Source organism: Sturnus vulgaris, chromosome Z, assembly GCF_052056855.1.
Source record: "Sturnus vulgaris isolate bStuVul1 chromosome Z, bStuVul1.hap1, whole genome shotgun sequence".
NCBI lineage: Eukaryota > Metazoa > Chordata > Aves > Passeriformes > Sturnidae > Sturnus > Sturnus vulgaris.
This window is the reverse complement of record NC_142283.1, coordinates 37,887,273-37,914,139: the sequence shown is the minus strand read 5'-3', so window position 1 is coordinate 37,914,139 and position 26,867 is coordinate 37,887,273. Positions and strand designations below refer to the sequence as shown.

At 40.0% G+C, this 26,867-nt stretch overlaps 2 protein-coding genes across 4 annotated transcripts in view; one reads left to right on the top strand and one right to left on the bottom strand.

Moving 5' to 3' along the window:
- The window catches only part of SLC44A1 (solute carrier family 44 member 1), a 73,120-nt gene extending 48,467 nt beyond the window's left edge, over window positions 1-24,653 (bottom strand). The window contains exons 1-3 of one of the 3 annotated variants that reach the window (XM_014882391.2): window positions 24,443-24,653; window positions 8,965-9,054; window positions 6,738-6,880 (exon numbers count right to left, since the gene is read on the bottom strand). In XM_014882391.2, coding sequence (XP_014737877.1) covers window positions 6,738-6,880; window positions 8,965-9,054; window positions 24,443-24,469 — 260 coding nt within the window. In that variant the 5' untranslated portion in view covers window positions 24,470-24,653. The remainder of the gene's footprint in view (window positions 1-6,737; window positions 6,881-8,964; window positions 9,055-24,442) is intronic. The other 2 variants (XM_088157066.1, XM_014882392.2) reach the window with 2 other exon arrangements.
- LOC148219805 (uncharacterized) overlaps window positions 24,468-26,867 on the top strand; it is a 45,106-nt gene continuing 42,706 nt past the window's right edge. The window contains exons 1-2 of the mRNA XM_088157008.1: window positions 24,468-24,472; window positions 24,538-24,887. Of these exons, the coding sequence (XP_088013134.1) occupies window positions 24,468-24,472; window positions 24,538-24,887 (355 nt within the window). The remainder of the gene's footprint in view (window positions 24,473-24,537; window positions 24,888-26,867) is intronic.

Sequence of the window (26,867 nt, the reverse complement as noted above, 5' to 3'; positions counted from 1 at the left end):
CTTCACTGATGCTATAATAGAGATGTTTTTCTCTTTCAAAGTTGAACAAATCTTAAACCCCTATAATTCTGGTGATGCACTATGCGTTGAAATATTCTCTTCATATTACCTAACATCGTCATACGAAAACAGCAGAAATCTGCCATATAAAATGCCATTTCTAATTTTGCAGTCCTTATGATGGGAATTCATTCTGTAACCAGTAAAAATCTCTTTCGCTCCTAGAAAGCATTTATGTCCTCCCTAAACACCTTAAGTTTATATGCTAATTGCTGTCTACTGTTCTATTACCCAGTGTCACTGTACAAAAATGATTACTACATAGTACAGTCTTCCTTGAAAGTCCATCAAAACTCATGTCATCTAAATCAACCATAACATGGTAAAAGATTACTTGAATTCTTAAAACATTCCTTTCTTTGTTAACATCACAGTGAAATCATCCACCTCTATTTCTTTTTTACTTACTACCCACTACACATCTTGGGACTTCACAGACAGACCACCGAAGTCTGAGAAACAAGTGTAAATATGAAAATTCTGTCGTAGAGACACAGTAAAAGTAACTGTATGCAAGGAATAAGCCAGTTTCCCCTTATTTCAAAGAAAATACGCTTGAATTAGTATCAAGACTTACAACAGTTGTTTTAATTGAAGTTCCTCCAGTTGTTATCCCATGCAATAAGGGTAAATGGCAGGAGGGTGTATACTTCTTTGAGGGTATTTGGCCAAAAGAGCTACAAAGTAGAACCTACAGAGTCAAACCTAACTGATACAGCAAGGGAGGCTAGGATGGGAACAAACTTGGTCAGTGCCACTAATTGATAAAGATATGTGGGTTATGAAAATAGTGATTTTTCAGTAAGACTATCTGGCTAAGGACCTTGCCAAATTGAGATAAGGGAAAGGAGGGAGACAGACATACAACTTGTCCACTCAATGTTAATAAAAACAATAATCAAAAACAAACCCAGTAAATGACAGTAATTAAGGGGCTCCCAAGAAACTGCAGACACGGACTTTGCAACTGATAGGGATGCAAACTCCTAAGTGCAGAATGTAGGAGGAGTCAGTGGGACCCTGCCAGCAGCTCAGGGAACATGCACAGGACAGGGCAGCAGACAAGGGTGTAAAAGTGAACAGTTGCATGCAAGTTGATGTTGGTCGGTACATTATCTGACCTCAGCACTGATCACTGCAGTCTATCTTGTCCTATTACAAAAGTTTTTAACGCTCTCTCTGCATAATTATAGTCTCTATCCCATGTGCACAGATGCTGCAAGTGCTACAGGGATTAAGTATCAGCTACTGAGGGAACTGACATGGATATGAGGGATTTGATGCCAGCAACTGGAATCAGACCAGAGGTTCAAGTGCCAAAGGACTGTGGCATCAGCTATCAAAGTAAGTGGGGTCTCAGTGCCAGTGTCAGGGAGAAGTCTTGGCAATGAGTGCTGGGGTGGGAATAATGTGTGCCCACAAAAAAAGCAGCTATAGAGGTGATAGACTCAGCACCACTCAGGTGGTCACATCCTTTGTGGTGCTGCAGCTGAGCACCTGTACCTTCTCCAGAACAGATCTATGCACATTATAGAATCACAGAAAATCCTGAGTTGGAAGGGACCCACAAGGATCACCGAGTCCAGTTCCTGGTGTAACTCACTAACAAAATCCAAGCCATATCAGATGGTGAGTAGGCAGCTCTAGATGAGAAGTGTTGGGTGGGCAGAGGGTCTGTGGTGTTATTTGGGGCAAACTGGCTCTGGGTTGCTTGTGGAATGAGCGCATGAGTGTTTGATACTTAGCACTAAACCAGATCAGCTGCTAAGCAGGGGAACCCATAAGGTGAATAAGGTGCCATGCTGTTACTTGGAGAATCTGCAAATGTATGTGAGCTTGTGAACCTGGAAAGTGTCACACGTGTGCCTACACTAGTGTGTCACACTACTAGTGTAGTGCCTACACACTAGTGACCTTCTGCCACTGTCAGCCCGTGAGGAAGAGGGGACATGGTTGGCTGTGTTTGTGAAGCTGGAGGCAACACCTTGTCACTGCCAGTCTCCGTAACCAGTTATGTCAATGTCCCATATGTTACTGTCCTTCTACATCCTCAGCCTAGGCAGAGACTCTGAGTTCTGGGAGCTGTAGGACTGGACTCTAGTTCCTGAACAGGAGGGTCCTCTGAATTTCCCTAAGGAAACCAAATCAGGAATTTCACCATTAGCAAGCTCGAACTCATCCCACTTCTACAGTGATTTCAATTCAAGGGTCAAGCTATCATTTTAATTACCAGAATATGTTGTAAAATAAACACTACAATTCTAACTCAAACCTGGAAGTCTAGAAATACACTGCAATTACAGCATCGTATGCAGTTCTGACAGAAGTGTGGGCATAGCCTTAAACAGCATATATAATTCAAACACTGCATTGGTAGATAGACCGTTCTGACAGCAGTAAGGGAGAAAACTCTAGGCTATCAAATCTGTGGCTTCAATCTGTGGCCTTGGAAGATGCAAGTGAGATAAGTAAGATTATCTCAGCTAAAACAAGAACCAAAATTCTGGGAACCACCATTACAGAAGAAAAGTTAAATTTTGTTTATAACGCTTACGTGTAGAAAATAAGTGATTTTACTGCAGAAAATTTCATACTGTGCCACCACAGGACAGGTTTTGTTTCTCTCTAGGAGAATGTCATTACTAGCTTCGTGCTGCAATTTCAGTTATTTACAATCAGCAACAGACTAATTTTCTAATAAGGAACTAACTTATATCAGCAATACTAAGAGTGACGTAAACAAAGTAATCATGATGTTAGAGATGCTTCAACTGCAAATGAAAATATGCTTGCTATTTGAAAAATCAATATATTAGACTTACAACATATGTACATTTATGCATCTTTATGAAGTATCAGCCCTGTAAAGAAGGACTTGGAGGTACAAGCGCATGAGAAATTGGACATGACCTGGCAATGTACACCTGCAGCCCAGAAAGCCTGGTGTATCCGAGGCTTCATAAAAAGAGGCATGACTACCAAGGCTAGTTTTACTCTGCCCTCAGGGGCGTCCCTCAGCTGGTATACTGCACCCAGCTCTGGGATGCCCAGTACAGGAAAGACATTAACCCAGCACAAGTGCAGAGGGGACCTCTGAAAATGATGAGAGGGCTGGAGCATATGAAGATGTGCTAAGAGAGTTGGGTCTGTTCATCCTGGAGAAGAGAAGGCTGTGGAGACACCTTTTGGCAGCTTTCCAGTACTTACAGGGAGCTTCTATAAAAGACAAAGTGACTTTTCACAGAGGCAAATTGTGAAAGGGGGAATGGCTTTAAATTAAAAGAAGGCAGAAATAGAATGACAGACTAACTTTTGTTGAAAAAGACCCTTCACATCATCTACTTTGACTGTAAATGCACTGCCAAATCCACCACTAAACCACGTCCCTAAGTGCCAAATCCACACTTTCAAGTACCTTATTTTAAGTATCTTTTAAATACTTCCAGGAATCGTGACTCAACCACTTCCCTGGGCTTGATAACCTTTATGGCAAAAAAAAATTTTGTCATAATGTCCAGTCAAAACCTCCCCCTGCACAGTGTGAGACCATTTCCTCTCATCCTGTGACTTGTTACGTGGGAGGGGAGACTGACTGCCTCCATCCTTTCAGGGAACTATAGAGCAATAAGGTGAAACCAAGATCTAGTAATCTGAACATAAATAACACTTAGACAAAGCTAGCATCTTAAATATTACCTAAAAATTAACAGCTAGACTGTACAGCCCATAGGGTGTGTAATAGGAGGCATATGATAATGACCATATTGCAACATGGTGTACAGGACCAAGAGAAGCCCCCGCAAAAACCAGCCTAGGAGGATATGCAGGTAACCACACGGCAACCACTTGGTAACACAACAGCAAACCAATGAAAAGCAAGACCACTCCAGGCCCTAATAGTGCTGTTGGTCCAGGCGATCATGGAAGGGAAATAATTCCCCAGGTCTTTCTTTGTTCAGGTTCTCTTTTTTCAAGGCACATAGATTGAGCTACCAGATATCACAATTGATCTGTGCCGTCTAATGGAGATGAGAGTCTAGAGTCAAAAATTTTTTCAACAGTAGACCACATACAGTTTCACTCAAATTCTCTGTGTACATGCTGCAAACCATCCCTGGGTTTTCCCATTACCTAAACTTCAAGCATTTCCTGGGGTCAAAGGCATGTGCTCAGGCAGAATACCACCCTAGCATTCTCCATAGCATCACATGCACATCTCCTAGTACTTGAGTAGACAGCAAAAACTGAATTCTGTCAAAATAACAATGCATTAGCGACCAAAAACCAGACTGAACTAGTATTTCAGAGACTTACATTTGGCAGCTGTGATTATCATTTATTTGCAAATAAAAGGTCATTTTTAACCCCTTATAACTACACCAGAACTTGTAAAGCAAGAAGCTTACTTGAAGCAGATAGGTTTAACTAGAATTCACTGCCAGAGCTACAGTATAATCCAATGTCTGACTCAAGAAAACAGACTACTAAACTATGTTGTGGTTATTATGTAAAAATAAAAGGATGCCTGGCCCACTCTTTCTTTACGGGACCAGGTTGTAAAATCCTCCTTCCCAATATTTCATCTCACTTCTTTCAGCTTTTCTGACGTACACACAGCAAATCTCTGAGAACTCTGCTCTTCACCCTTACCACACAGATTTCCATATCCACGTAGACCACATCAATTTCACTTCCACATGACAGTGCCTATGAGTTGCTGTCATATACAAGGAAGAAAATGTTATTTTTACAGATGATTTAGCTTTTCAGCCCTTGGACTAGGAAATGAAAATGGAATTACCCTGCAAGCAAAATGAAATGAGAATAGCTTCATGTTTCCAGAGCTCTATTTGTGGAGCTTAAAAGTCTTTTCTTTCTCTACACAAACTGAAATGTACAGGCAAGAAGAAGTTTTATTTTTACAGTCTGTCTGCAAAGTGCTCCTATATAAATAGCATTAAATATTCCCGTGAACTCCACCTCAGATACTGTAGGAACTCCATCTGCTAGAGACAGATGCAAAGCAGATAGCTTTTTTAATTTGCTTGGCAATTTTTCAGAGGAAACTATGGGGTGTGAGAAAAGGAAAGATCACTCACTTATATAGGGACAAATCTCTTCCCAAAGTGGATGCCCTGGACTATACCAGGCACTTCATGCGAACAGTTAAAGAATAATTTTGTTCAGCAGAGGGTTTTCTCTTATCCAAATACAGATGATGTAATTCATATGCATGTATCTATTAATCTGCTTAGATCATGCCTCAAGCCACAACATCTTTGTTATAAAGCATAATTCCTTTGAATCTCATTAAGACTTCTTGACAAACAACAGGCTCTGTCAATTAGCTGTGTTAAAAAGACTCTTTTTAGCCGCTGTCTTTTGAGCTTGCATTACAAGAGGAATTTATTTAGTGGTAGATGTTTCCCCACATGATGGTCTGACATGTCACATGTAGAAGACTACCACAATATTAATTATCACATTTCAACAAGGTGTCTGATTTTCTCTACCTTCACATGAACTCAGACACATTTCTTTCTAAAGGTAAACTTAAAATTATGATTTTAAAATTTTCATTTTTTCTCAGAACACTAGAATCACAATTTTGTACATGGGTTTAGAAAGTGCTAAAATGTTTATGTAAAAAAATAGGAAAATTATGCTACATAATCTTTAAGCCTTTCAACCTTCTTAAATATGCGATTAAATTAAGAAATAACTTTTCTGACAAAAGATATCTGTAAAAAGTTCCAGACATTTTATTCACCTCAAATCTTTCTGGAAACCACCAATTAACTATCTACATTAAATCTTAAATGAGATATTTAGAAGTCTTAAGAATAGCAACTCAAAATAAGCAGATCTCAAGAAAGACGTTTCCAAAATAACTTATGAAAATAATCTATTTTCTGTTAGTCTGAAAAAGGCTATCATACTCAGAAATTAGTAACTTTTTAGCTCCTTGAGGTAACTGACAGTGAAAAAAACATTTATTTTGTCAATTAATATCACTGTACTAAGCTAAATAGTTTACTTTCTTAAGTTATCCAAGTTGTACAGAAGGACTCTGAGATTGTCTGACTGACAAGACAGACCTCAACAGACATTCACAGGTATTCAACCTGTCAGTGCAGAATTCTTGCCACTGCTCCAGTACTACTACTGCAGTGTGCTGCGCACCTCTAAAGTTTCATCCATTTTCTCCACAAGTCATATACCTTCTGCCTACAGTTTAAATTTTAAAGTCTTATTCTAATGTGCCAGATGTATCTCACCTCCCCTTATACCTAGTTGGCAGAAAACAAGCATACATCAAAAGCAAACACTGATATCAAAGCCTGCTTCCAAATCTGAGAATACTTGTCACACCTAAAACTCTAACAAACAAGACTTTTCAGCAGCCTAGAACAATATCCTACAAAACGGATATCCGATGAAGTGGATACTGAGGAAAAAGTAATTCCTCAATGTCTTAGCAGTATTCATATTGCATATCTGCCAACATATAGTCTAATGTTGCTGGTTGTCACGAACGACTGCTGTCCTCTAAGTGAGAAAAGTGTCAAAGGACAAGTAGGAATGAGTTAGCATATCCCTTTTGTTTAAAACCACCCCCAAAGAAAGGTTTTGCCTTTCCTGGTTTACAGAATGCAAAAATTGTATCACATACTTACTTCTTCTGTGTGAGGTCCAGACCACTGTTGACTATTCCCTCCACCTTGACATTTTTCTGTCCACAAATATTTCCGTAACTGTCATATCCTGAAAGCAGTCTTGCAGCTGCTCCTGTAGCTATTGAAAAGCCACAGATAAAACCCTGGAGGAATAAAAAACCCCCACAGTTTAGAAATACTCTGTCTGACAGCTGAGAAAAGTCAGTTTTATTAATTTATTTCTAAGCAGAGGTTGTCTACAAAGTCTTTCAGACTGGAAAAGGAAAGACAAGGATTATCACAGAGAACTGTTGTGCAATAATAAAACTGAATGCAAGCTAAAAGAGGATTCAGACATCTAACACTAGATATTATAAAAGCACAGTTAAGACTCCTGTATGTGGTTTATTTGAAAGTCATATTGTCAGCAAGTGGGCATGAAGCAGAAGGGAAAAGTCAGCAAGTGGGCAAGGGCAGGCAGCGAAGGAGAGCTACAAGCAGAGATGGAGTTATCAAGGATTGCTATCCATCTTAGATAATTCCACACAATCCAGATTTGCTTGCTGTCAGATTTCTTTTCTTTCCTTTAAATCAAATACTTTCAAATATGTGCTAGAATGAAGAGGCCTACCTAACACAAGTTTCTTTTAAGGAAATCCTCTTAAAGCAAGTGACCAGGTAAAGGTCACTATGGTTTTAAATGCAGGAAAGAAACACAAAAAAAGCAAGATAGTTCAGACCAAGTAATATGGAAAATACCATAAGCAGGCAGGTCTTGCTGTGAACTTTCACTGATATTTCGCAAGCAAAACCAAGATTAAGGCAATTACTGTGCAAACAAGAGACTGGCCCAAAAGTTTCATTAGCAAACCACTGACAAGGAAAAATGAACCATCAGCTCACTCCCCTACCACCAAGGAACTGATTTTACACATGAGACAGGCTAAAGTTTGAGAAATGAAAGTGGAATAAACAGCTGAGACAGGTGCATGGAGCAATAGATGGCAGGGGCAGGATCAGATTAAATGATGACAACAGGTAATGACATTGTCATGGAACAGTGAAAATGTGGGTAGTTCACCCTGCAAGTGAAGTTTCCTAGAACGGTAACGATGTGACTCAGTGAGATGACTGCTCTGTATATTACATTGCTTACAGGAAAATTTGGGACACTCATACACTAATTTATAATTGGGGGAACAGGTAAGTATAACCAAATAACCAGGGAACATCAACAAAACCAGAAAAAAATACAAATGCAAAAGAGAGCTACTTGTTTCAGGAATGCTGTGCTTTTTGCAATTTTAAGACATTCACATTACAGTGACACCATAATTCAAATTATTTAAAATAATTATTATAATTTTTACATTTGAAGCCCAGCAATTGAAAAAAACACCAAAGTAGAATAAATTTTTCAGTGGAATTACTCCAAACACCAGAGAAAGAGACAGAGCAGAAAAGAAAGCTGAGCACTTAAGTCCCAAACTCCCTTAAAGACACCTGCTTGCAACACAGCAGTTGCAAGACAGCAGTAGGTATTTTCCGTTTAAGAAGAGTAGCAAACACAGGTCCATGAAACAAAACAAGACGGAAAGAAGTGTGCTTGTAGTTTTCATTAATCTGCAGCTTTTGGAGGTTTGGTCTTTTAATAAAAAGTGTAGAGGGTTCTGAGGCTGACTTGAAAAAGGTGATGATGATTTCATCACAGGGGACAGAACTGTTAAAACTTTGAAAGAAAGATCTTATAATTAGTAATATGATTGTTAACAATAGCTGCTTCTATTAAGTATACAATAAAAATAAATTAATTAACAAATAAACAAAAACCCAGTTAACTGCGTGATAGTCAGAATCTTTCAGAATGTTTCTTACAAAAAAGTTTACTGTGATTCATAGAATTGTTTACCAGACTCCCAGCATCATTTCTGGGACATGCAGAGTCCCATAAGGAACACGAGTCAAGTGATAATTCACCATGCTGAAAAATCACTTATCACTGAGATTGCAATTTCAGGGGAAGAGAAGCTGGAGCAAGAACTGGCACCAATCATAAATTATGGATCCTTACCAAAGGCCTTTGATATGTACATACTATCCATTTCTGTTCAACGGCTGAGGCATGTATCAGAAATATATCCCAATCTTTGCCAGTGATTAAGTTACTGACAGGTTTTTAAATTCCTTTCTTACGAACACAAACTCTTAAAGGATATAACACTTACAAAATCTTCTGAGTTTTACTCACCATTCCTATGCAGAAGAGGATAAATAAGAGCAGCCATGGTACATCTGTGCAGCTGTGGTCTTCCAGAGGCTTCCACTCTCGCTTGGAACTCTTATGTGAGAAGAGACAGATGAGGTTAACAACACTAATTGTCTGCTCATAATAGAAAAAGGCAGAAAATTATCCTACAGGTAATTTACCTACAGCAGGAGCCATCTTTAAATGCCAAGATAGTTGAAGAAGCTTGTTTGAAAGACTTAAAGAGTAAGGCTCATGTAAGATTCCAAAAGGAGTGCCTCCACAGCAGCTAGATCACCAAATAGTAATTTACCCATCAAAAAGTTAATTAATCCAGAAATTTTCAGATATTTATCCACAAAACAGATTATTTTCACTTGTCTTTTTATTAACAGAAAACAGAAATTAATGGCATGAAATCGACAATATCTCCTGTTGCAGTCTTCCACAGCTATCTTTCAGAAATCTGTTTTCCAGGAAGGATAAATGATTAAACTTCTCAAAACCCCCTAAGTTTTCAAACAGTGTTGGCAGGCTGAACAAGAACTATGCATGTAGAAAGGAGGCAATAAATTACTGTTTAAGGAACAGTTTTCTACCTGCCATAAGGCAGCTGAACTCAACACTTCTGTGAAGAAATCCTTCATCTGTATTGCCATGGTACCAGAAAGGAAAGTTGTATAATTAAAGGTTGGAATACTCAATGATGGAGGTAGTTGTAAGCAATTCAGATAGTTTGCTGCTCATGAGGTAAAAATCCTTAAGTATGCATACATTGCTAAGATAATTAGAGTCTTATAAACAGTCATTTAGGCAAAAAGGTTTCAGGAAAAGAATAAGCACAAGCCGTAGTACAAAACCAACCACCAAATCAGAAATAGTTATAACAAAAATAATGATTACAGCTACTTCTAAAAATATACAGTTACACAGACAAGTTTTTTCAACAGACTCCTAGATAGTGAATCTTCAGATATATCGACTGAGACCCAAAAACTGCAGACACTGTTTTAATCTCTGAGGAAGAAAAGGAGATTGATATAAGGAGACTACATACACAGCTGTTCTCTCCAGAGACAGGGCAAAGGGGATAACCTATTCAAATTTTGGGTTTTTTTTTTCTCTTAAGACTCTAAAGAATCTTCAAAATTTTGCTGACAAGGTAGCAAATATCAGTGCTGAATTAAAACTGAATGGATGGATGAAATGTCAACAGCTTTTATCTCCATTATGTATTTTGCATATTTTTAATTTTAGAAAAAAGCAATAGCATGTAACTTATATGATATTAGCAAGAAGATTTTTTTTTTGTATTCATGACTTTGGCTTTTTTTAATTCACAAGCACAAAGAAACCTTTTCAAATACTACTATTAGAAGCTAAAAACTGGGTAAACAAACGAAACCCTGCAGGCATCACACTTCAAAAAAAATGCTGCTTTCTAAGTAGTCCAGCTTTGCATTACGGAATTCCATATTAATTTTTTGCAATATTTTATTAAGGAAGTTCCACTTACAGATGTGATAAACACTGTTTTAATTCAAACCGCAAATTCTCTGTAGGTTCTGAGCAGTCAAACTTCTTCAGATTTTACTCAATAAATTTTACTCAGTAGTGAGAGATGGTAAAAGGTCACATTGTACACTGTACAATCCACATTCAACAAAACTGAATTTTCTGATCCTGGCAGTTCACGCTTAAAACTAACACACTCTTCAAACTTAACATTTACAACTCGATTGTGACATTTATGTTGCTATAATTAGCATAATCATAATTGCATAAAATATGTAAGGCTTCGTGCTTCCTATTCCTAAACTCACTTCAAGAACTCTAGATTCATTAGAAATTGACTTTTATTTACAAACAGCAGAGATAAATTTCAGCTACAGCTGCTGTCTTATGAGCAAACTGCCCTTGGCAAAAGAGGGAGCAGCAAAATGCACTGCAGTGTGTGCCTTGTTTTGTTGGTTTGGAGTTTTTTTAATCTTCTCTGTACCATCTGCATACGAAATCTTTTAATAGGATTTTTTAAAGCCTCTAGAATAGCTCTGGCATGGTTTTCAGTTGCCTGGCTAGTCACAGTTACCATAAGTAATCCATTTTACTTACTAAGTGGACTGCAATTTATATGTCAGAAAGAAACTTCAGATGCCATTAAATAGAACATAGTCAGAAAGTTACATGATACATTAATTCTCTGTCTATTTTCTATTTTGTTCTATTCTGTTCTATTTTGGGGGCAAAAAAAAACCCCAAAAATAACTTCAGAAAAAAAAAAGTCATTAACGAAACATAATTAAAACAGACAAACAAACAAAACCCCAAACAACAACAACAAAACCCAGGAAGGTATTCTAAACAAAAAGTATCCTTGGAGGAAACTCAACAGGTACTAGATACTTACTAACTTACAATTTAACCACCTAGCATGGTAATAAGGTTTGAAATTATATTTGTTTAAAATTATCTTCAGACCTCACTAAAACCCAAGCTAGCTACCATTATCTGTCTACTGTTTTCTTCCCAGTTGCTTCCTTGCATTCTGGATTCCCAACGAATCCTCTTCCATAGCTTCACAGTCCTTTATCCTTGTCTTTGATGTTGCTGTGTCTCTCCAGTGATCACTCTGTCTACTCTACACCCTTAGACATTTACTCAGACTGATTTTCATGCTTTAGCAATATAAATTGTCAGTCCATGGTCAACATAAGGTCTAACAAATGTTGTTTGTTCTGCAATCTGTAAACTATGCTTTGTCTCCATTGTGACTGAAACACCATAACATTTTAGCAGACATGCTTTGCCTGAAATCCTAAATCAGCACTTCTGCTCATTTCAGATTTTCTTCCAGATAGATTAGGAACCTGCAGTATTTGCTTATGCAAGAAAGCTAGAGAAAAAAATGGAAATTATTTGATTCATGTCAAGTTTTCCCTTAAAACAGAGCTTTCATAATTCATAGTATGCTCTCTAAGGATATTCTTGCCATTAACAAAGCATGCACTGTCATGAAAGCATAGAAAATCTGGAGCACTATCAGCGAGAAGTGGAAGGTTGGCAAACCAGTCCTTCTCTCCAAGACAAACTTGCAGGTTGGGAACATTTCCTGCTCATAACAGCTTTTCTGTGCTGATTTTACAAGTTGCTTACTCAAGAATCCAGACGAGTGTGACCAGAAGTTTACATTTGTCCATTTTGCACAAGACTTAGCAAACTCAAAACCAAATCGGAACCCTCGTGTGTCACAGCTTACAACAGTGCTTTAGTACTACAAACCTAGAAAATTGGATGTCTACATTTAAGACTTTTCTTGCAGAAGAGGAAGTGGGAAGAATGTCATTAGTAGTTAATGTCATAGGACATTAACTACTGGTTTTTTCCTAGTTGAATTCAGAGCTACATATTCTCAAGATTAAAAGCACTTGCATGCAAAATAAAAATACAAAATAAAAAGAGGTTCTTTTCTTGGCATTCATTGCATCTAATCATTCCAGAACAAAATGAGAAATCCCTCTTCCAGATTTCTTTCTTGCTTTCTTTCTTGCCACTTCCAAAACATACCTTTGCAGTACCAGCATATTGCAATGTGCTTCTTACAGGATTGCCAGAACCAGCACAGCCAGAACCACTTTCACTATTAACTGTAGCAGCAGTACTGGATACTGCCATACAAGCACTCATGTGCCATAACCAGAGTGAAACTCTTATAAGAGCATAAAAAGATAAAAAACCACAGGTTTTCAACAGGAGACTACAGATGCAGGGAGCTACAGAGAATTTATTTTAACACAACATGTTTCATGCAACGTAAAATTCAGGAGTGATGAGACTGAAGCAAGAAGCCTATTAAAGAACATCTGCAGCACTAGATATACAGATAATAAAGCTGTGGGTAAGTAGCAAAGATGTGAATAAGATTACAATAAAGACGGAATCTGCCATCAACTGATGACGTTGCAACATCATGACGTTACAGGAAGCAGAAAGAAAAAGTTTTGCAGTGGTCAGATGACACGCTTCAAGAAGAATTCAGGTGCTAGTGAGACAGGTGGCCTGAATTAAGGACAACCCGGGAATAACTGGCATGACTTACAACCACTGGATGAAAAAGAGTTGCATATAAGAGCCTAGAGGTTAGACTCTAGGCTCCACTTTGGCTATAGTGGCTGGAAAGTATAGGACAATTCCAAATTGCATATGAACACAAAGGTTGTAAGAATAAAGTCACAACTTCTTTACATAGTTAAGTACACTGATGTTAAGATAATTTGTTACAAAATCCTGTCCCAGGAACCATATTAATCTAACTACATCTCCTTTAAATTATGTTTTTTCATCACCTTGATGTAACATCTTGACTCAGAATACATACAACTGTAGTTCAATAAAGAAGAGCAAATTGACATAACTGCTCTTTGTTTATTTAAATTAGAATTCAGAAATTATTGTGTAGCTAACTATCTTCATAGGAGACAAACAGCCACAGTGTGCACAAAGCATTAATAAATGTCCTTTAGAGATAAAAAAGGATTCTCATCCTAGTTGGCATCTTCTGTGGAAACTGCTGGAGTCCTACAACATCCACCTTTCCTAGAAGGCAGATTGGTTCTGATAAAACACCAGAGATTCAACTGATCGTATAAAGAGCATTTGGTTTATTCCAGTAGCATTGTGAATATAGAATACATAAATTTTCCACCTATGATGCAAGTTCAACTCTTCACAATTGGAGGGTCAATTTGCAATATAGCGCATACCACCAAATGGCATGTAAGGGCATGACTCCTTGGGATATGGGCAAGCCAGGTTAAAAAGGGGATGACCAAGCAGTCATTCAGTTCAGAAGCTGTCCTGCAAGCGAAGTTTAACCCTGTACATTCAAATGCTATTGAAACATACCCACACACACAAAAAAAACCCAAAACAGTTCTTGAAACATTTATCAGTGTTTCCTAACAGCCATTTAAGGAGATGGTATTTTACCCATTTGACATCTTTACAAGCTAGAGATCAGTGCTAATCACGTGTTGACCTTTACTGTAAAGCATTCCACCTGCAAATAAGATGAGCCATACTTTACTAGTTTACCAAACTGTTTCTAATGCAACCTGGAGTAATTTCCCAGGTTTAACAGATACAGCATTTTTCTGTCCAAGATACAGTGGACTTTTCTACACTATGCAGCTGTTTAAATGAAGAACTAGCAGCAGCTGCATATTATCCTAAAGAAACTTCTTCCACCTCTGAACAGACCTCGATCCTAGAGCCTAAAGCAAAAGAGACCACAAGTCCTGACCCCAAGCATACATACTCAATTCCCCACACAATTATGCTTCTGAGAACAGAAGTAAAACTCAAGTAAACCAGTTCTCTCTATAAAACTTACACGCAGTAAATACACTTTTTAAGTGTGCAGAACCAAGTTTTGAAGAATTAAACCCCTTCTCAGTTCATGACATTACCAACTATGTTACATTTCTATATATACCATTAGCTTACTCCACCAAGAATTCTAAGAACCTCATACACAGATTAGCCAAAATGTTCACCATTACCTACAGACTTTCCCTGCATGACTTATAAAGGTGCTCAGACAAAGCACTAAACAGCAGCTTACAGCACTCTATCATGAGTTCAGACAATCTTCCAGGTTCACAAATAGAACTTGTTTATTATAAAGCATTATTGCTGCACCTCCATTACTACTAGGGCACGAGCTACTGTAAACTTTTACTCTACTAAATTATACCAGTGTCCCGGAAGAATGAACTACATTGTATCAGATAAAATAAATGTTAGTGTAGACTTGGCCTGGATCTACCTCTGGGAAGAGTAGTATTCCTCCAACCTCAAGAAGCTTGCTAATGGTTGCATTCTCATGGGAGGCAGAAGCTTCAGTTGCCTAAGACTTAGAAAACTGAAGTAATGTCTCCAACTTACAGGGACAAAAGAGTTTGTCACAGTCATCATGCAGTATGTTCCAGTCATCTCTAGAAAGAAGCCAAAATACCTGGGGCAATTCCAAATGGACTGCATAATAGGACATGCAACTCACAGTGGAGTCCAACGTCCATTTTTGTGGGATTTCTACTTCAGCCTCATTACAAAACAGTGTGTCTTTCAATTTACTGCACAGCAGACACTAGTCACACTTCAGACCTAGACCCATATACCAGTGTTTTACAAATAGGCACCTACATCCTTATTTTCCTAATGACTTCACATTTCACCACTTGCTCTCCAATTCCCTGTCCATTAAAAAAAATGCACCTGCCCATTATGTATGAAACTCAGAAATAATGCTAGGAAAAGTTTTCTGATGGTGCAATACTGCTTTATCCAGCAAAAGTTAATGAATTTATACTTTGTGTCTCTCCAGATGTTAAGAATACCACAAATTCAATATGTCCATATCTTCTATTTCACTACTGTCATCCGACTGCATCAATAGTATTTATAAGTTTTTAACATAAGATAAACAAAATTGAGATCATATAAGGTATCACAGTATTACTAACGGTGTAATATAAGGATGTTTACCCTGAAAACTCACATGAGGACTTCACTCTTGAATGTAGCAAATGCTGTGTTGTAGATCATCTTCCATGCATCTTTACAGTCAACTCATATTAAACATTGCTTCAAAAGTCCTTGATTACATACCTCCACCTCAATCAACAACTTAAATATTTATCTTGAAACATAACACAGCTGATTAAATAAAGCTGACATGATCAGCACACCTGCTGCAGTTTTGAAGTTTAGAGATCAGGCCATCTGCAGACAAACTCTGTTTTTTTTCCTCTAAAGTATTTAGTTATTGTTTCTTTTCTTCATTATACATTATTAAGTCTTTATTTCAAATGAACAATAAATAAGGATACTTTACAAATATCACAGTAATATTTTTCAGGGGCTTAAAATACCCATTTCAAGGCAATTTTGGTACTTGCATGGTTCCTAATCATTAATAAAAAGTCAATCATGCAAACAAAACCGAAACAATAAAAATAATAAGCAACAAAACCAAAACAAACCACAAAAACCCCCCAAAACCTACAGCCTCCCCAAAAACCACAAAACCAGAAAATCACAACATTTCTTTACCTCTGAAGACATTTTGCACATACCAAGTTACTGCACTACCTTTGAATTTTCTACTTGTTCATCAACCTGTTTCATGGAATTTCAAATTGAATTACTTCTACAGACCGCAGATCCCAAATTACAAAATATTTTCTAACTTAGGACTAGTAAAACCTACAATTAAAAACACATTTTACTTTCAAATGTTAGCTTTATCCCAGGACATCGAGATGCATCCAAAAAAGCCACCAGGAGTCCCAGGGCCTAACTCCCAAGTTACTGGTCTCCACATGAGATGAGGATGACATTCCATAGAAAATGTTGCCCCTGTTCTTTGCACTGTCTTGATGTAAATGCAAGACCAAGGACATCACAGCTCATTAGGTACTCATGGTCTGCACAGCACTGCTGTGAGAAGGAGGAGTGTTGTCACTTACAGGGACATTCATAGGAGCTTGATACACATTCCCTCAAAATGCATTCTACACGCAAATGTATTTGCCAAGTGAAAACCACAGCTGCTTAAATAAAAATTCCTGACTTACAGGTTCAAAATTCTGGCATAACAACAAAGGAAAACACTCAGGATTACAGTAAGAGGGCAGCACTTGAGGACACTGAAAGTATATTAGATTAACAGAAACTAATACTAAGAAAGCTATATCTGATTTATGTAAGAAAAAGTGGGAGGAGAATGGAAATGGAAATATGTCAAGCCCTTAGCTTATTACATAAGTGTACTTCCTTATAATTAGGCAATAATTTTGGAGTTTTTCACTGCAAACTATGGGAAGTCTGACAAAGCATTCACAGGGCATGGTTATTATGACCTTGAACAAAGCACTTAAATAGGTTTCCTGTTTTGTTTCTGTAGATCTGTATACAACATTCAGAGGTCTTTTCCTCAGTCAAATAATATATCTGGAGAGCAGCAAGAGTGGTTTCAATTTAAAACAAAAACAAACCAAAACAGGCTAGTGCTCATTGCTGTATACAGCTGCTTAACTACATTAAGAACAGGCACAATACATATTATCAGGTAGAAGTCACCTTATTCTGCTCATCATGCTCTCCACCATAGTCTAGCAACACTACTGATAAAAATAGCAGCTATTAGAAACTATCATGTAAAAATGCAGTATGGAATCAGCTTTACAATATACCACAACTCATCTTCTATCCTTATAGTGCATTGCATACGGGGTGTTGAAATCATATTAAAGCAGAGAAAACTAAATTTTTGGACTGTAAAGCAGAACTTCAAAATGAAGTTGACACTTCTCTCTTCTTAAATATACATACAGGTGCTCTTGAGGATGCTGTCACATAATTATACACTTCTATTCCACATTAGAAAATTGCTTACTTAAAAGATTTAAAAGAAGAAAACAAAACAAAAACAAAACAAATCCCTCAAAAACCAACCAACAAAAAAAAAAGGGAAAAAAAGAGGGGGCCTACCAAAAGCAGGCCAATGAATGCAATGGTATTTATTTACTGCATAAGTCTGGGAAACGTCAAAGTGGTTGAATGACCTAAAAAGAATCCTATTAGATATCCACCAACAGAAACTCTTTCTCTAAAATTTATAGCTGAGCTTTCAGTACAGTTTCATAAAACAAAGGTAAAAATTAGCTATCAGTTTAGTCAACAGGTAGAAGTAGCCTGACAACACTGCATAACCATTTTTAGAAGGTAAGCATAAAATTTACACAATTTTTCAAAAGCCGCTTCAAAGGGGGAAAGATACAGATGCAAAATATCAAAGACACAGTTTCTGTTGAATTGGTTTGCAGGTTCTACTTCTCACAAAAGAAATCACTGAGCTAAGATCATCGGAACAAAAATTATAATCAGCCCCAATATGGAAAAGGGATCCAAAGTTACTGGCAAAACTTGCCTTTAGAGTAAGCAGCATAAAGATGGTTGACTACTACTTAACAAACTTAGAAAACACTCTCATTTCTTCAGAATGACAAATAAAAGCCATCAGTTGGGTGATCCTTAACATACTCTCAATTACTAACCTAATACTCTGATGGCTAACAGCAGTCTTGATGCCAAATAGATTACAATAACAAACTTTGGATTTAGCATTCACTATTAAAAATGCAATAACCAGTCTTCTCCAAAACTGTTCTCACTTCGTTAAAAAAAAATAAATTGTAAGGATGCTACATCCTATGCTCATTCCCAGTGCAAACTATCATTTCCTGAAGCTCTTAAAATGTTGATGTTTGAATTACCTGACAAATTAAAGGAAATAATTCACTACCTACGAATTTGAAGAAGTGATACAACCGAAGGGTAGTCTGAACCTCAGATCAGCTAGTCCTCAGTACAAAAATCTCCATTAATTTTATAAAATACTTACAAGTATCTATGTAGTTGAAATATTTCTATGTTAAGAGCAAAAGGAATTATTTGCACAGGTTGTGCAGTTGCTTGTGACAGCATTTACAAAAGGACATTTCATGTTCCACAGGAAACTAACAGACCTTAGAGACCAGAAATAGAGAAGCAATTCCATGAGATGCCTCATCATTAGCATGTTCTTGGATCCTGCTTGTACACTTCATTCTTCATACTACATCTGCTTACCAGAGGCTAGAACCGAAGCCTCATGTACTGTCAATATACTGAAAGGGAAATCAAGTTTCCTATCTCCTGGAAGGAGAATTCACAACTCATTCTGTTTCCCTTCATCAACACCATTATTTGCCTGGTCTTCTTCCATGACAGTACCCATGCCCAAAATAAAACAGGCATGTTTTGATGCTCCTTAAACTCATTTGACTGCAAGAACCTCTGATAACTGAAGATATACAGCTGATGTATAATTAGCAATCTGTATCGCCCATAACAGTCGGAAGAGATATTCCATCAGACCTACATCTTTTTGCAAAAAATTAGGAGCTCCAGATTTATTCAATGTTGTTTTGATAGCGGATGCTCAAGGGAAAGTTAAGGGATGATCTGTCTTCATCTCCTCTTATAACGGGAAGTTCTTATAGTCTTTCAAAAACCAAGGCCACCACTAAAACCACCAAGAATAACATGTGCTTTGTTTTTCCCAGTCATGCCTCCAGTTTCCAGCAATATTTCAAGCTTCTCTCACACATATCATAGATTAAGTCACTAATGTAAAAAGCTGCAAATTTATTTTAAATACACACAGCTTTTCCCAACTGCAACACGAACACTAAGACTTCAATAATTGCCTTGTTTCCTGTAACACGTTGCCAAAGCAAATACTTTTTAACTATCAGCTACTTCCACTGTAGAACAGCAGGAAAGAAAAACACATTAGTTGTTACAGTTATTTCGTGAGAAAACAATTTAAGATCTGTCTCTCCCCATACCTAATTCCCTTTTCACCATCTATGAACTTTTGTCCCCTCAGATATAACAATACAAACTTTACAGAACTGTGCTATAAACTAGATCAGTGGAATAATTTGAGTTACACTGTAAAATAAGTTTTCTTGCTAAAAACAAACAAAAAACCTGCAAGGATTAGTTCAAATAAACAGATTTACAGCACAGCCTAACAGTTGTGGCAACAAAGGAGTGATGAACGCCAACTCAGTTACTTCCTGAAAACCCAGTTTTAAAATGGATTGATGCTGTGACATAGAAGAAAATACCACTGGAAAAGGAGAAGAATGAAAAGCCAGAGAAGAGAATACCAGCACTCAACTCCATTTTTCTTCCTCAGTAAAACTAAAGATTTGAAAGAAATGCAATTATTTTAACAACTCAGAACTTCAGCACCATTTGCTCAAAAGATCCCTACACTTAGGTAAGAGATCATTTCCAAAACAGCACATAGAAAAAAATCCCCACAAACTCAAGTTACCTCCATCAAAAGCAAGAAGAAACTTAAGCTTTGTTGCACAGTAGATCCATGACAAAAGAGGTGCATCCAGACAGAAGCACCCTTCTTATGACAACACCCATCTCATGATGAAGATAAGGCCAAAAGAGGACAGTAGGCTGAAACAACACGAAGGTACTGACAAGTAACAGCAATACCAGACAGGAGATAAGAAATTCCACTGCAGTATTTGTCCCTTCCTTTACAGATTTTCTTTTCATATAGGATAGCACACTTTGGCTGAACTACAGTTCAAAGAAACGTTAGGAAGATCTGTTCATGACAACTAACAATAAGTAAACAAGACTGCTTTAAGACCACTGCTAAGATGTTGCGACATTTCACAAGCTTTTCTCTGCAAGCTCAAGGTTCAAGATAGTCATAGTAAAGAGACAGCAAGTACAAAAAAATGACAGCTTAGTGATCCTAAGTAAGTACAGAATTGCACAAGCCTCTAAAGAAAGAAAGATGATGGCACCCTCATAAAACCAAGGAGAAACAACAGGTAACATTGAAAAGTAACAAGAAATAAACAAGAATTCTAGTTGTGATGATAAAGAAATAGTGGAGATCACAGAGGATGCTACACTAGGGGAAGCGAAAAAACTTGGTGCAAACATGGAAAACTAAAATGAAAATCAGAAAGAAAGTGGGGAAAAAAAGTACTTCAGTTCTAATCACCTCAGCAGGCAAAACGGAAGTGGAGCAACAGAAAGAATTAGCTCATCTGGAAGAAAGTCTGGTATGGTTACATCAAGTTTAATTTAACAGATTTAACTCTCTTGTTTAATTTAACAATTTAACTCTTAACAGATAAAGCTGAGAAACTTGGTAAAACAGAAAGTTAACAAAAGGGGGGGAAAGGCTGGAAGTATAACCACAGACAGAAGTAGTGGCAAACCAATCATAATCACAGAGTAGAAGGGAGCGACTAATTACAAAACACTACTACTAGCCCTGTACCGACCATTCACTTAAGTGCTGGGTTCAATGATTCTTGTGGGTTCCTTCCAACTCGGAAAATTCTGCAGCACTACAGACACCCCAGGGAGAATAAGACATCACGTGGTAGAGGATTACATATGCTACTGAAAGCAACAGAGACCACGGAGGGTAAGAAAGACGTGGAATCCTTGCAACCTAGGCACAAGAAACCTATAGAGATATTAACTGAAGACAATTTCAGTACAACACAGAATTTGGACTGGAATTAATTTAGTATGAAGAAAGAATGTGTGACAACAGACATACATTCCTCTGTTGAGGAATTTGAAAAAGAAGGGAAATAGACTAGAGTGCTGTTATTTTTAAGGACGGAGAATAGCAGCTCAGAATAAAATTAGGAAGGGAGTAAGATGGCAGCAGAAGGTAAAAACCTGAAATTTGAAATTAAAACATAAAAACTGAATGAATTGGGCTTTGGGTAGTTAAAAAGGCAAAAAAAGCAGAAAACCACGAGAATACGTCTCTGTAAGTAGCAATCAATACTGCTGAATAAAGGTAAACATGTCAATTCTAATCAGTTTTTCTCTGGAAATCTTTCGATTCTGCTGGGGAAGAGGCATGGGAAAAGGCCTACGATAGGGGCCTTTAGACAGCCTGCAAAGCAAAGGAACTGGGAAACATATTTAGGGAGAAAAAATGGATAACTGAGTATGAAATAAAAGCTATGAATAAAACTATAAAGAAATCTATCCAGTTCAACAAACAGGTAGACACATTATCAGGAATGAGAGGAGAAGATAGCAGTCATGAGAAAGGGACTTGGAGATGCAGAAATCAGATAAGATGGTTGGCAGAATCAAAACAGAAGTTATCATTTCCATCAGAAACAGAAATGGGGATTAGCAGATGAAGATCAAATAGGCTAGAGAGCTGAAAAATAAACTTAATGAGGAATCTACTTGAAAAACAAAATCTTAAGGAATGAGGGCATTCATAAGAGGAGAGATTATGCCAAAGACCAATATGAAGCTACAAAGGAAGAAGCAAAAAGTAGGCGAGGAAACATGAAGGAATGTCTGATGGACCCCTGCCCAGGAAAAATTTAAGAGGGGGAAGTGCAGAGACCATTGTAGATGAGGAACACAACACTTACTTTTAATGATAAAAGGGATGATAGGACAGACATTAGGACTTAATGTAGTGCTTTATGGCATGTAGCAAGGTTTTTGTAATCCATATACCAGACAAAACTGCTGATAAAATATTTAGCAACTAGCCTTTGATTTGGATTTCCTGAGGAACACACCATTGCTTATGGTTAGGAAATTAAATAAACTGCTATTCTTTATACTTCAGCCATATATATATATATGGAGTACAAAGCTCAATTGTTGTACTGTATCTTGCCACACATAAGGAAGGCAAATGTAAAGTTTACTAGAATACTATTAACATTATACAATCTGGCAGTAGAACACAAATTTCCCTAAAACCCAAAATCAGTTGAATCCCACAAACAGGCCAGGTATGCAAACCAACTCATCCTCTAACATTACCCACAAAAAGCCTGCAGTTTCCTTTAAGAAAAGAACTGTGAACTGCAATTCAAATTCCTACAAAAGAGCTAGAAAGGGCCTTCAAAACACTTAAGAAAAGCAATCTGGATACGAATCACAGAAAACGAGGTTGGCAAAGGTATCAAAACATTACTTCAAAACATGAACTTCACTCTCAGTGCTCCAAGTCTGTACCAGCTTTCCTTAAGCCACTCCTGACAGATGTTTATCTAACATGTTTTTAGCAAACCTCAAACAATATACTCTTCACAATATCCTCTGGCAGTCTACTGCAGTGACTGAACAATTTCAAAATCCACCCCTAACATTTAGCATATATATCACTCTCTTAATTAAAATCATTTGTTCATGCACCATAAAGCTGATTGCCTTCGTCTTTGCAGTATATTTGCTATACAGAAAGGATGTTTCCTATTGTAACTGGACAGCTCTCTGCAGTATTCTGCATTGGAAGGACAGAGCTCTTATATAAAAATAAAAGTCTGCCTGAACGGCTGAGCTACAAAAACTCCTATCTGTGATGAGTCATCTGGGACAGCAGAGACGGACTTTCCCACATAAGCAGTCTGCTGGAAGCTGGATTCAGCCACTGCAAGTGATAAGCCAAAGGAAACTAACATCTACAAGTGAGCAAAGCACAGCCAAGGCATCAGTCGTGATCGTTCGTACTACAGCCTTCAGAAAAGAGCCATGCAAAAAAACAGCATAGTTTTGGCCGTGTTGTTCAAAGGCAAAGTTAAAATAGGAAGCAGAGGCGTAAACTAGAGCGTTGGGTGGAGCTCCCGATTGTGCCTTGCCTGGCAGCACCACTCTGGGGGAAAAAAAGGAGTCAGTAAGGGCAAAGCAGAGCGAAGGGGGAGGGGGAAGAAAGAAAAACCGACCTCGGAAACAAGAGATGCGCACGGGACCAATCACAAACAGGGAAATGGATGTAGGGAGGCACCTGAACCCTCGGCCACAGAATGAGGAAGGAGGCTGGGACTAGGACGGTCTCCCTTTCCAGGGGCAGTGGACTTGAGGGATGCCCTGGGCCTGATGACTTTTCTCCCATGGAATAGCTTCTCTCTGGCGGGTAGGGCAGTAGGGACCCCAAAGAACATGCTGCAGGGAAGGGCAGGAAATGCAGAGCTATGTAGAGAGATGTACTGAGGCATGGCGGGGGGAAGTGGGGTGTGGATCACAGGACAGTGGTGAAAGGCACTATGAGGATGGCAGGTGAGAACTGGAAGTCTGCAGCTGCAGCCATAGCACGAAAGTGGAGCAGGGTATACCACAGATTGGAAAGCCAAAGGAGGGCTGGGGAAGAAGGGGCAAGGTGAGGATGATCCACAGGAGTAGCAGCACACAGAGCAGTAGGCAGAGGGTGGAAGTGCGTTGCATGGTAAGAAGCAAGGCTGGGGGGGGGGGGTAGACACGGGGGTGCACAGCCACGAGTGGGAAAAGCGTAGCTACAAACGGAGCAAAAAGGTGCATAGTTAATATGCATGAAGGCTTGCGGCGAGTGGATGTAAAGGGGTTATATCCAGCCACGAAACAGCAAGGCTACTACGGGAGGGAAAAGCAAGGTGGTCGCAGTCACGGGAGGGCAGAGCTGTTGGTCGAGGAGAGAAAGCAATGAGTCCCCAGCGATGACAGAGCGTGGTTACAGACTGGGACGCAGTAGAGTGCGCAGCCACGGGAGAACGGCGCTACAGGTGTAGCGAGGGGGATGCACTGCCACAGGAAAGCGGGGCTCCGTGGTGGGAGGCGGCAAAGCGGTGCTTAGCCTGAGGGAAGCTGTGCTGCGAAGGGAACAAGGAGGGATGCACGGCCGCCAGAGAGCGCGGCTGTGGAGGGGACAAGCGGCTGCGCAGCCACAGGACAGCGACACGGGCAGACCCGGGGCCGGGGGGGCACAGTCGCGGGGTGGGCAGCGAGGCCGCGGGCGGGTGTGACAAGGCCCTGCAGCAGAGGACGGCGGGGTCGGAAAAGGGGGGGGACACGGGCCACTCACCTGCGCGGCGGAGCTGCAGCAGCCCATGGCGTCCGCAGGTCTCTGCCCCGAGGGTGCCCGCTAGGCATCCACCCTCCGCGACTCCCCCGCCCCAGGCGGCGGCGTGGTGCGGGGCGCACGGAGGACGGCACGGAGGAAGCGGCGGGGACCGCGGGGCCCGGTCAGACGAGTGCGGCTGCACCACAAGCGCCGCCTCGGCGCCCCCTCATCCCCCTCCCCCCTCGGCGGCCGCTCGGGGAAGGGGCGGAGCTCGCGGGGAGGGCGGGGCCCGGAGGGGGCGGGGCCAGTGCACTGCGGCGCGGGAGTACCTGCCCGGCCCCGCCCCCGCGCCACCCCCCCGCGCGCCGCGGCCACTTCCGGTATGATAATGACGGCGGGAGTGCTGCGCCTTCGGAGTTGGCCGGGACTGGATTCCTTCATCGCTCACCACTCACGTCACGGCAAGGTGCGCCCCGGGGCGGTGGCAGCTGCGTGTGGAAACCAAGCTCTGCTCAGCAGGGCTTCCCAAGAGTCTCAGAGCCCGCCCGCTGAAAGGAAGCAAAGCCGCTCGTATGACCTCGTAGTACATAACGCATTTGCAGACAGGAATTTGTAGTAGAATCAAGCACCATTTCTGCACTTCTTTTAACGCTTCTAGGGATGGTGACTCAACCACTTTCCTGGGCAATCTGTTCCAATGCTTAACCAGCCTTTATGGTGGAAGAATGTTCTGTAGTATCCGATATAAACCTCCCTTGGCGCAGCCCGAGGCCGGTTCTTGTTACCTGGGAGAAGGACTCATATTGGGATGCAGCCTCTTTTCAGGGAGTTGTAGAGAATGATTTGGTCACCCCTGAGCTTCTTTTTCTCTAGGCTAAACAACTCCAGCTCCCTTCAGCCACTCCTTATAAGACTTGTGCTCCAGACCCTTCAGCAGCTCTATTGCCCTTCTCTGGGCACGCTCCAGCACCTCAGTGTCCTTCTGCATGGCCTGGAGTTGGACACAGAGCTTGAGGTGTGGCCTCATCACCAGAGCCAAGTACAAGGGGACAATCGACGGTCCTGCTGGCCACACTATTGCTGATACAGGCCAGGATGCCATTGGCCTTTTTGTCCACCTGGGCATGCTGCTGTATCATTGTCTTGGGGTGACTGTATGATGCCTTTCCTCCCAAATTTGTCCTAAACCAGGACAATCATGTTCAGGCTCTGTTCATGTTCAGCATCCCTGCTCTCTCTTCCACCATACAGCTTTCAGCCACATTTCCCCCAGCCTGTAGCACTGCCTGGGGTTATTGTGATCCAAGGGCAGGACCTGTTGGTTGGCTGTATCACTTGCCAACAACAAGTTGGCCTTGTTGAACCTCTTACCACTGGCCTTGGCCCACCTATCCAGCATGTCCAGATCCTTTTGCAGAACCTCCCTACACTCAGCGTGTTGACATTCCCACTCAATTTGGTGTCCTCTGCATGGTGACTAAAGGAGTACTCGATCCCCTCGTCCATGTAATTGATAAACATATTACATAGGCCCCCGTACTGAGCCCAGTACCGGTCACCACTAGTGACCAGTTGCCAACTGAATGTGGCACCATTCACCAACACTCTTTGGGCTCAGCCATCCAGACAGTTTTTTATCCAACAAACACACATATCCAAGCCACAAGCAGCCAGGCACCCTAGGAGACTATATGGGAGACAGAGTCAAAGGCTTCGCTCAGGTCTGGAAAGACAGCACCCACAGCGTTTCCCTTATGCACTAAGTGGATCACTTTGTCATAGAAGGAGATTGTGTTGGTCAATATGGATCTGACTTTTCCCATGCTGGCTGGGTCTGATCCCCTGCTTGTCCTGCACATGCTGTGTGATCACACTCAAGATGATCTGTTCCACAACATTACTGGGCACTGAGGTCATGCTGACATGACCTGTAGTGTTCCAGATCCTCCAGCCTGTCCTTCAGGATTTAGTAGTTGAGTGTCACATTGGCTAACCTCAGTCCCTTTTAAAGTATGTTTACTGGCCCAGCAGTTGTCTTTGAACACAACCTAAACATATGAGGCTGTAAAACTATTTTTCTGAATCTTAACTCAGTAGCAGAGTTATCTACTATTCTATCAATATAGTAGAGTATCCATGATTTGAAATAGCATTGCAATGACTTAAATGTAAAATGATCCTTTGACAGGCAGAATGAGGCAAAAGAGATCTTGTGACTAGAAAAGGAGTTTTGTTAGGCTTCCAAGAAACCCAGAAACTGACAAGTGGGTGAGTTGTGAATCACACTGGGTTTTTTTAGCTCTTGTCGGTTTAATGGCAGGTAGAATCATGGAATCATTTTGGTTGGAAAAGACCTCTAAGATCATTGAGTCTAACCATAGCCCAGCACTGCCAAGTCCACTGCTAAACCATGTCCCTTCCTCCCACTTCTACATATCCTTTAAAT